Raw genomic sequence first — 10,839 nt, forward strand, 5'->3', positions numbered from 1 at the left:
ATTATCAGGCTTCCGAGAGAGTTTATTTATTTTGGCAGTAGCTGTTGCATTCACCGCATCTCCGATGACTGGAACCGAGCAGGGGTTAAAGATGACAAATTTCGGCATGCTCACATTATTTTTCGCAGCTGAAACTAGAATTCTGCATATTTCAATGATATTATCTTCATCTTTAGAGTAGGTCACAAGACGATTCGTATATTCAACTCAGTATGAAGGATTCGCTTTTCCTTTATAAAATCGTCATGTGTATAGAAAGCAACACACGCTTTTACGATACACTCCAATTTTATTCCATCTGTAAGTGCTCTTGTAACACAATTCAGTAACGGATTCAAAATATTTTTTCACTTTCAGCCATCGTAGTTCCAAACGTAATTAAATCTCAATGTAAGGTCACAAAACAATGACTTACCCGCAAGGGGGGCTTTTTTAAGTCCCCCCACTTTCCAATAAACGCCTTCTAATTATCCAAATGAAATAATTCAATCCAAATGAAAACTCAATCCAATCAAGCAGGCAGTGACGTTACAGTGGAGTTATAGCTATGTAGTCCGAGAAATTGTTTTCCAAATTCTCAAATTATTTATGGCCATAAATAAATAGGCTATAAATGTACTCCACATTATTTTAGTTCAGAATGAAGTTCAGAAGTTCAAAAAAACTTTAGTTTATTTGTTGTGCTTATTTAGTTTAAGTTTATAGCTTGGTGCATGGGCTGTCTCAGTTTCCTTTAGCTGCACTTCTTCATTTATCTTCAGTTGAATTTTTACCTTTTTTTAAACAAAGAAACCCAAGTTCGTTCAAAAAACAGTAAAGAGCAAAATTTAAACTTAAAATGAAGAGAAACTATTTCGTATGCGAGGAGATCAAAACATTTCTCAACACCCACTCTTTAGGCTAAGGGTTAATTGTGCTTTAAAATAGTTTCTTGTCACTGATGCTTTTAATAGTTCTAGACTTGAGAAAACGAACAACTTTTTCCACTTTTAGAAAATACATTATGATTTAATAGAGTTTGAAACAGAACAAATAGTACAAAAAGTAATAACCGAAAGCTTAGAATAGGTAAAAATTACAAGAAATCAAGTTTGTCAAGTCAACCAATTAGGGGTCGCTTACTTACCTCCACATTTTAGAACTGTGGTGGTGGTAGTTTGGCAAACAAGGAAGAATTGTGCCAAATGGCACGAGGTGATCAATTCACCTCGTGCCTTCAACATTAGGAATTTCTTGAAATGAAACCTTTCCTTTTATTTCAATATTATTCAACGGGAGATTATTAAGAAACTAAAAATTAACTTATAAAAAGACTCGTTTGGTTTAAATGTATTGAAGTTGGTTCCAGTCTTGAACAGAGTACTGTGAATATTGCTCTAATTTGGTTTGAATAAATCAAACCCAAGGACATAGCCCGAATATTTTCAGTTATAATTGGTAATATCAATAGTTTTATAAAATTAAATATTAATTTAAATCAATTTTTAAAAGAAAAATAATTGCTTATATTACAGTAAAAAAAAAATAAAATGAAGACAAAGATACTACAAATGAAGCAGAGAAAAAACATCAAAATATTTTTACTATTATTTAAATATCAGAGTTAAGAAACTTCCAGGGCATTGCATCAAATTTCCGATTAAAATTTTAGTTTAAACATCAGACCAAATAATAAATATATACAAAATACAAAAAGAGACAAACACAACACTGAAGTAAACAAATCGGTACTTATGTGTTATAGCGGCAACACTCAAGAATTACACTGTGTAAAACCCGAGAACCAACAGGTTTTATCTTCCTGTATTAAAAGACAATTAGCTTACGATCTTTTGAAAACAAATAGCGGGTGACAATGGACTTATATAATTTGGGGTATATATTTGCACATTACGGGGGGGGGAGGATAAAGTATTTCGACGACGTGAAGTTAGAAAACAATTCTTACTTCTTAATATGCAAAATAATTAAATCCAACACATTTTGTATGCAGATTCACCATACTTTACTCTCCCCCCCCCCTATGCAAATATACAGCCCAAATTAGTTTCTAAAGTATTATATTTTCGTCAAACTTAGGTATATTTCATTAAAATTAGCCTAACTTAACTTCATGAATGTTACCGGTAGGATACATAAGTACATAAAATCTTACAACTGACGTTTGGACTGTTTGGAAATTGAAATCTCTCTGCGATACCGGTTTTAGATTTTGAACCAACAATTTTTCTGGGCAGCATGGCTTTAGTCACTGGACGCTTCTTGATCTATACCATTGGCTGGGAGTGCAATGTGTGGTTGGGGGCAAATCATCCAGCACTTTCCGTCTCCACCCCCAGGTTTCTCCAGGTACCCATTTAGATCTGCATTACTGCATCACTTTCTTATAATCATTTCTCCCATTTCATACGTTTTATTATAAGTATTATTTGGACAAATTTCTGGAGAAGTATCTCTGATCTGTTCTGCTATCTCCCTGAGCAACACGTCCCCATCAGTATAAACAATGGTGGCAGTTGCTATCGCCCTGCTTATTGCTTCTGCAAGGTCAAGGCTTCTATACATTTCCCATCTTTTAGATTCATATTCTAACATTCGAATAAAATCATGTGTCTCATTGAAGCCTTTGTTTTTCAATTCTTCTCTGATAGATACTAGCTTGTCTTCGTCTGTAAATGATTTTGGCTTTGGGGTAACACAAAGGATAACATGACGAAATTCCACTCCTCTTAGTGAAAAATGTGTTTTTTTCTGTGAACTAAAGTCATTCATTTTAGAGTCAATTTCACAGAAAAAACTTATGGAATGAGCATCTTCAATTCCTAGATTATCATTAGAAGCTCCCAAAGCACACATTAGGTTTGTTGCTTCGCTTATGAACTCGGTAGCCGTTTTTCTAGCACTAGAACAGAAAATTAAGTATGAAGATATGTATATATTTTTACGCAGCAAACAAACCATAGTTTCAATGGGTTGTATTATTCCCTCCTCCAGCCTTAAATTATTCGTCAGCTAAAGTTGTTTAAAAGTAACATGTATTTTAGTTTTTTTTTTATTTCCTTTTTTAAATAAAAGTAAAGCATTGACAAATAGTTTGACTAACCTAATATTTTCAATATACAATTTGAAAAACTGTTTTTCTTTACATGAAAGTCGAATGAAACTCACAAGTAAAACAATTATCAACATGCGAAAATAGTTGAAAGGAGAAAAAAAGCTCTCAGTTTTCACAACAACCTATTTCGTACTTTACCACTACTACTACAACTACATCTACTAACAACTTACCGCAGCAAGAAGCCGCCTTGGGCCACAACAGCTACGTACATTCCTCCTCCATCCCAGTCTATATTTAAAGCTTCCCTTCTTACACCCTCCCAGGACCATTTCCTTTAAATCTTCCTTTTTGACATCCTCTCACCTAAAGTGCGGACAAACTTCTTTCCGTTTAGCCCTAGACAGTTGGCCGAAAAGAACAATCGTCGGCAATCCGTCATCCTCCATCCAAAAAAGATGCCCTAGCTATCTTAACTTTTCTCTCATTATACCCCTAGAAAGCGGGATTGAAGCACACTTTTCGTACAACCTACTGTTTGAAATACGGTCAATCAGCCGGCTACCCAGAACAATCCGTAGGCAATTTTTCTAGACAACCTCTAGTGAATCTTCATCCGCTTTTTTAAGCACCCATACTTCAGAGCCATGTCTAACCACTGTCATCACTTTATCTTCCAAAATTAAAATATTGGTTTGCAGACATATCTTCCAATTTTTCTAAACTTTTTTTAACTATGAAAAAACACCCTGAGCCTTATCTGTTCTATTTTTAATATTTTCACTGCTCCCAACGTCTTAACTAATAATACTACCAAGATTAAGTGAAGCTATCCATCTGATCAATCTTTTCGTTACCCAGCGTCACCTTTTCATCTTCAATTATTTCTGGCCTTAGTGACTTAGTCTTCTTAACATTAATTTTTAAACCTATTCTAGCTCCCTGAACTCACAAAACCTTTAAAGTTTATTCATTTTGCTCATACTTTCATCTAGGATGCTTAAACCATCAGCATAATCTAAGTCCAGGAGATTTTTTCCTCCCCATTGGATTCTGTGGTCTCCCATTGCCTTTCCTCTGCTCTTTAAGACAAAATTCCTCAAAATGATCCATATAAAGGATAGAACACAGCTCTGCTTAACTCCTGATTTAATTCGGACTCAGCTGCTATCCTTATTTCCTACCTTGACCGTAGCAGTAATATTCTCGTACATAACACTAATACCTTTGATTACTTAACTTATAGTCCTGGACCTAAGGGCTTTGGGGGGGCATTTCTACGGGCATAGCTACTGGAATTTTCATTAATAATAAATAAAATAGAAGTCTCATAATTATGATTGGGTGTTTTTTTGGGAAATGATTTGCCTTGGGGGCTGGTTGATCTCAAATTCACTTTTTACTCTTAAAAAAGGTACCATACGTTTCAATCAAATGAGCTACATCTGAAGTTTATAAGACCAGCCATTCCATGAAAACCTCATATGCCCCCAGGACATAATGCATAACCTTTGTCCCAGGGCTCTGGTGTATTGTGTCAACCCTTGAGGCATTGTTATATTTTCTTTAAGCTATTTTGAACAAAATAACTATACCACAAGTTTGATCAGATAGGTTTGAGAAAAAGTGGCACTGGAGGGGGGCTAGTTACCCTCCATCACTTTTGACTCTTAAAAGGCAGCTAGAACTTTCAATTTCTTTTTAAATGAGCCTCCTCCAAAGCTTATATGGCCGCCCCTTCCATAAAATCCTTGTAAGCCCCAAGGGCATACGTTTAAACAGCACAATTGAATGCCCATGATATCGAGCTTATTAGAGAAATTTAGAAATATATAACTGTTACCCTTAGAAAACGAATATACAAATAAATAATTATGTAGTCAAGCGTACCTATATATATCTTGCTTGTGTAGACATAGATGGCGTACGATATTGGTGTTATTGTTAATGAATGCCTTAGTTTTTAAAAGCATACATCTTTCATTAGTTGTAAGATTGCAAGACATGCTGGTATGAAGAAAAAGTCAAATAATATATTCTCGAAATATGTGATGATGTTGATTTATCTCTCTTTAGTCTACCCGCATTTGGTATATTGTGCGAGCCTATGGTCTAGTACGTTTTCAGTTTGCTGAAGCAGCTAAGTGTCATGCAGAAGGCGTTACTCCGATTGCTGACTAGAAGCAATAAAGGAACATCACGATTATAAACGTGATTATTAGGATTATAACGTATTAATGCACGATTATCCTATACGAAATACAAAAAAATTGAGGACGCTTCAACTTGTTAGAAATAGATCTATTTTTGGAATGTGTCATATTTGAACAAATATTTGGAATAGTTTGCCCAACTTTTTTAAAAGTCGGCAAATGTGTGTGTTTTTTGAAGAGATCTTCAAGCAGTTGGTCTCCAGTTTCATGATTTTTGAGGAATAGTCAAATTAAATTTCATTCTCTCTCAAGTTCCCTCAATTTTTTTTTTTTTCAAGAAAATATTTTTTTTAAATTTTGTTTGATGGAAATAGAAGTTTTTTGGGTGTGTTGGTAGGTGGAGTGAGATATAGTTAGGAAAGGTTTTTGCAACCAGGAATGGGGCAAGTACATATTTGTCTCTTTCTTTGTTTTCTTTTCTTCTCTTTTTGAAATTTATTCCCATGTTTAAGGGGTTACTCCAAGCAAGTGAAACCTTGAGGATGTTTAATTGTTCTTCTGTATTGATTTTTTGTTAGCATTTTCTTACTGTGGTTTTTTGTTGCTTGTTTTCTTGAATAGAATAATTAATTAAATTGAAATTGAATTTAATAGCACCCTCAGCCCTTTGCTGCACATACTGATCTTTTGCTGGTTATTCATTAATCCTAGAATATGTTCTCTAAAAAATAGGAATGTGGTAACCGCTAATATTTTCTTGTAAAAGAATTCCGTGAACAAAATTGGCATATTCACTCCTACTTGCTTAAAAAAATGTGATTTATTTGTCATTATTTCTAAATATTTTAACTTTTAATCTTGTTTTTTAGAATTGAACAAAAATTAAATCGTTTAAAAAATCATTTGAAAAAATATATTTGTTTATTGATTGCCAACAGACAATTTTAATTGTTTCAAGACACTTTAAAGAAACCAATCAAACAAATCTTATAAAAGTAGCATTTTTTTCATTCAATATGAAAGTATTAAGTAGCAATAGAACGTAAAGCCAACTAAAATCTTATTACATATATAGGACTCTGGAACCGTTTCAATCCCCCTACCTACTCTACGGCCCAAACTCAACCTGTGATTTTTCTTAGAGCAATTTAGTTATTTCTCTAGAATTTCTAAGTGGGTTAAAATCTTCAGTTGGTTAAATTTTTTGTTTTTTAAGTTAGGTTTCTACAAGCAAACTTTTTGGGCAGCTTATACAAACCTTAAAAAAGGCCCAAGAATTTTTTTTTACATTATTTTCTCTGATTATGTTTGCAGTTTGTAAGCCTAAGGGAAAACTTTGTGAATTAATTGATAAATTATGGCAAATTCAATGTTCATTGATCCCATTAAAGCTCATATGCACATGAACTGTAAGTAAGGAGCGACCCGGCTCAATAGTAACCAAAACTCTAAAAAACGGAATTTCGATACCAATAGATACATCAAAAGAATATAATTCTTATGCTGATTTCAAATATATAAGTTTCATCAAGTTTAGTTTTACCCATCAAAAGTCAAGCGCCTGAGAAAATTTGTCTTATTTTCTAGAAAAGGGGGAAACACACCCCAAAAGTCATAAAAAAGTGCGTGAAAATTACACCATCAGATTCAGCGTAGAGAACCCTATTGTAGAGGTTTCAAGCTTTTATCTGCAAAAATGTAGAATTTTGTATTTTTTGCCAGAAGAAAGATCACGGATACGCGTAAATTTGTTTTTTTTTTTTTCCCCAGGGGTAATGGTATCGACCAATTGATCCTAGAATATCGCAGGAGGGCTCATTAGGACGGAAATTAAAAGTTCCATTGCCTTTTTTAAGTGACCAAGAAATGGAGGGCAACTAGGCCCCCTCCTACGCTTATTTTTTCCCAATGTAACCGATCAAAATTTTGAGATAGCCATTTTGTTCAGCATGGTCGAAGAATATAATAACTATGTTTTTGAGGATGACTTGATCCCCCGCAGTCCTTGGGGGAAGGGCTGCAAGTTATGAACTTTGCCTAATATTTACATATAGTATTGGTTGTTATGGGAAGTATACAGACGTTTTCAGGGAAGAATTTTTCTGGTAGTGGGGGGGGGGTGGATTGGGGGTTACGTGGGAGGATCCTTCCAAGGAGGAATTTTTTATGGGGGAAGGGACATTTCTATAAAGCGGGTGCCGGATGTCCCAGCATAAATAATTTCTGAGACCACACTGGCTAATCACGATAAAACATAAAATCGCAAAGAAAGGAAGAAAATGAGGATAATAAACAGCCAGTGGAAAATTTGAAAAAATATGAAGTTAATTCGGTCAAGACCTCCACTTGACTACCTTCTCTGAAGAACAAAACTAATAAAAATATTAAAAACCTAACCGTGAAAAAAAAATGCAAAAATGAAACTGGACGACCATATCTTAGTAACGGTGAAAGGGTAACTGAATAAGAAACATAAGTCTAAATGGCATTTCACAATTTCAATTTACGTAAAGCACTCTCAAAGGCTAATCGCTTTCCAGTTAGATTATTATCAGAGATTCTATTTGATTGCACAATATAATTTTGTGAATGTATGTAAAAATGATCAGAGTTAATAATTCCATTATAAATGGGACTTAGAAAGGTTTCTCCAGTATCTCTATTGAGAGCTACCTTTTGGTAGATGTGCTTTTTTATTTCAACTGCCACCCTGAAAACTTGCGTGAAACCTTTAATAGGGGGCAACATTGGAGGTTTCGTCAAACAAAATGAAATGGTGTGGACTTCAATACACATGTTGAGCCAAGGCGGAATCAAAAACCTCCGGCCTTTGGCGTAGCCTCATGGCGTTGTCGATTGAGGATCAATGTTCAGATAACCTCTCCCCTAATTGCTGTTTGGATCTACCAACATAAAAAAAGCCACAAGAACAAGGAATTCTATAAACACCACTACCCAGAAGGGGGCTGGTTTTATCTTTGCCGTTGTTGTAAAAGCTTTTTAGAGCATTTGAATTTTTAAAGGTGACATTAAGTTTATGTTTTTTTAAGGATTCTTTTCAGTTTGTCACTCAATTTCGGAATGTAGGGTAGAACAGTGAAAAGTTTCTTATCATCCACCAATGGCACCTTTAAAAGTGCTTTACGTAAAATGGAATTGTGAAAATGCCATTTAGACTTGTGTTTTTTATTCAGTTACCCTTTCAACACTACTGAGAAAGCGTCGTCCAACTTTATTTTGTGTTTTTATTTTAAGGTTTGGTTTTTTATATTTTGATCAGTTTTATTCTGCACTGAGGACGGTCAAGCGGAGGTCTTGACCGAAATAATTGCATAATTTTTCAATTTTTTCACTAGCTGTTAATTGTCCTCGTTTTCTTCCTTTCTTCGCAATTTTATGTTTTATCATTTCCCAGCGTTATTTAAAAAAAAATCAGAAATTAAATAAAAAAAAAACAAACAAGTTTTCAACTGAAAAACTTTTCAACTGAAAACTTTTCAACATTAAAACTTAAAACGAACAGAAACTATTACGTATATGATTGGGTTCACCCCCTAGTCAATACCTTGCTCTTTACACAATTTTTTTTAGTGCTTTCATAAGAGCTATTTATTCTAAATAACGGTCTTTGTGATTAAAAGGTCATTCTTAAAGAATTGGAAAAAATTTGAACTTTAGTGTAAAGAGTGAGGTATTGACTAGGGGGAAGAACCCCCCAATATATGTAATACAATATAAGAATATAGACGTTCGCTTACGTAAGTTAATTCGTGAGTCACATATATTTATTACTAATAAAAAAGTTCGTAAATAAAATTAAACAACTTTCGAATAAGCAACTTAGCCAAAAAAAGGAAAATTAATATTCAAATTTCGTTTTAATTATTCATGTACGGTGAGCCAAAATCAAAACCTGTATTAGTTTAAAAACGTTCAGAAATTAAATGAAGAACAGGTTTTTTTAACTGAAAGTAAGGAGCGACATTAAAAGTTAAAACGAACTGAAATTATTCCGTATATGAAAGGATCTGTTCCCTCTTCAACGCCTCGCTCTTTACACTAAAGTTTGATTCTTTCTCACAACTCTTATTTGAAAACAATAAAAAAATTTAGCGTAAAGAGCGACGCGTTGAGGAGGCGACAGCCCCTTTCGTATACGGAATAATTTTTGTTCGTTTTAGGTTTTAATGTCGCTCCTTACTTTCAGTTATAAAAAACTTGTTTTTTATTTATCCCATTAAAGCTCAGGAAATTATGTAAAAAGGTGTTTGATTTATTGGTGAAAATTATTTGTGTGAAATTTAGGTGGAATACATGGATGAGATTGCAAACAACACTTTAGGATATATGAGTCTATATTAATGAGAGGATAAAACTATATGAATAAAACTTTGATATGAGAGGAACATCTGACGTTATTGCTCTTATTTTATTTGAGGCTCAATTTGCAGAGCTGGTGGCTTAAAATTTGGAATTAGGATCGTTCATTGATCAAGAGATTAATCATGTTTATACTGATCTATATATTCGGTTTTGTTCAGGACCTTGAAACATCCCAAAGAGGCCGGAGGCCATGTTTAAAAATAGTAATTTTTCTCAAAATGATTTAAAGACTAACCTCAATGGGAAAACGATCCACGCATTCCCTGGGAAAAACAGTTTATTATTTACATACACTTTTTAGTGGAAAAATTTGGCATTTTAAAACATTGGCTGTCCATTATAATTTATTTTGTTTTAGATTAGACTTATTTCTGGTAATTTTATATTGCAAATATTTATGCTCCAACGTTTTTTTTTATTGGAAAATGAGATTATTGCAATAAAAACAAGCATGTAATAATTTTTTTTTACAAAAGAAATGTGTTGCATGTAATTGAAAACCATGTTCTTATTAGTAGGCTAAACATTTTCTGAAAATGAATTCATTTGAAGAACAGCTTGAAATGGCGTTAATTACTTAATTTGAACTTAATTTAATTTGACTTTATTACTTTATTTGAGCTCAAAGTAAGAAAATAGCAATTAAACACATATTACAGGTACAGAAGCAAAAACTTAAGCTTGGAAGCACTGTTAGAAAGCAAAATTTGTTGTAAAATTATTGCTACATCCTTTCACCATTATGATTGATTGACAATTATCTTTCATCCTTATAGAACCTCAAAGCTTCAATTAGCATATTTGTTATTATATTTACTTACCTATGCATATCCATTCTCAATGCATCTTTTACCATATTCATCCATGATTCAGTTTTGATGACAGCTATTTCATCTCTCTTAATTCCCTCTTTGTCAAATTTTTGAAGTAATTCATACACTTTTAATTTAATGGCTCTGCAGTCTTTTACACTTACAAACTGTGATTTTTCACCAATAATTCGAGTTCCTGGATTAAATCCTGGCTCCTAGCATGAAACCATGAAACCAACTGAAACCAAGGCTCCTAGCATGAAGTTGATTTAAAAGGGCGTGTATGTTGCCTGTATATCTCAGGCTATCAGTTAGATGTGTTCGGTGATACATACGTCTGGACACGTATATCTTTAGGCGTACTATATTTTATAGTTGTAGTTGTAGACATATCTCTATACGAAGTATACCAGCAGAAATTGGACCTAGCCATTGC

At 33.6% G+C, this 10,839-nt stretch overlaps 1 protein-coding gene across 1 annotated transcript in view; it reads right to left on the reverse strand.

Annotated features, from left to right (window-relative positions):
* Window positions 1–2,074: 2,074 nt before the first annotated feature.
* LOC148941874 (uncharacterized) overlaps window positions 2,075–10,839 on the reverse strand; it is a 36,136-nt gene continuing 27,371 nt past the window's right edge. Inside the window, exons 5-6 of the mRNA XM_089103164.1 lie at window positions 10,413–10,618; window positions 2,075–2,902 (exon numbers count right to left, since the gene is read on the reverse strand). Of these exons, the coding sequence (XP_088959290.1) occupies window positions 2,377–2,902; window positions 10,413–10,618 (732 nt within the window). The 3' untranslated portion in view covers window positions 2,075–2,376. The remainder of the gene's footprint in view (window positions 2,903–10,412; window positions 10,619–10,839) is intronic.

This window comes from Artemia sp. Qi Xiang Cuo, chromosome 17, assembly GCF_049724085.1.
Source record: "Artemia sp. Qi Xiang Cuo chromosome 17, ASM4972408v1, whole genome shotgun sequence".
NCBI lineage: Eukaryota > Metazoa > Arthropoda > Branchiopoda > Anostraca > Artemiidae > Artemia > Artemia sp. Qi Xiang Cuo.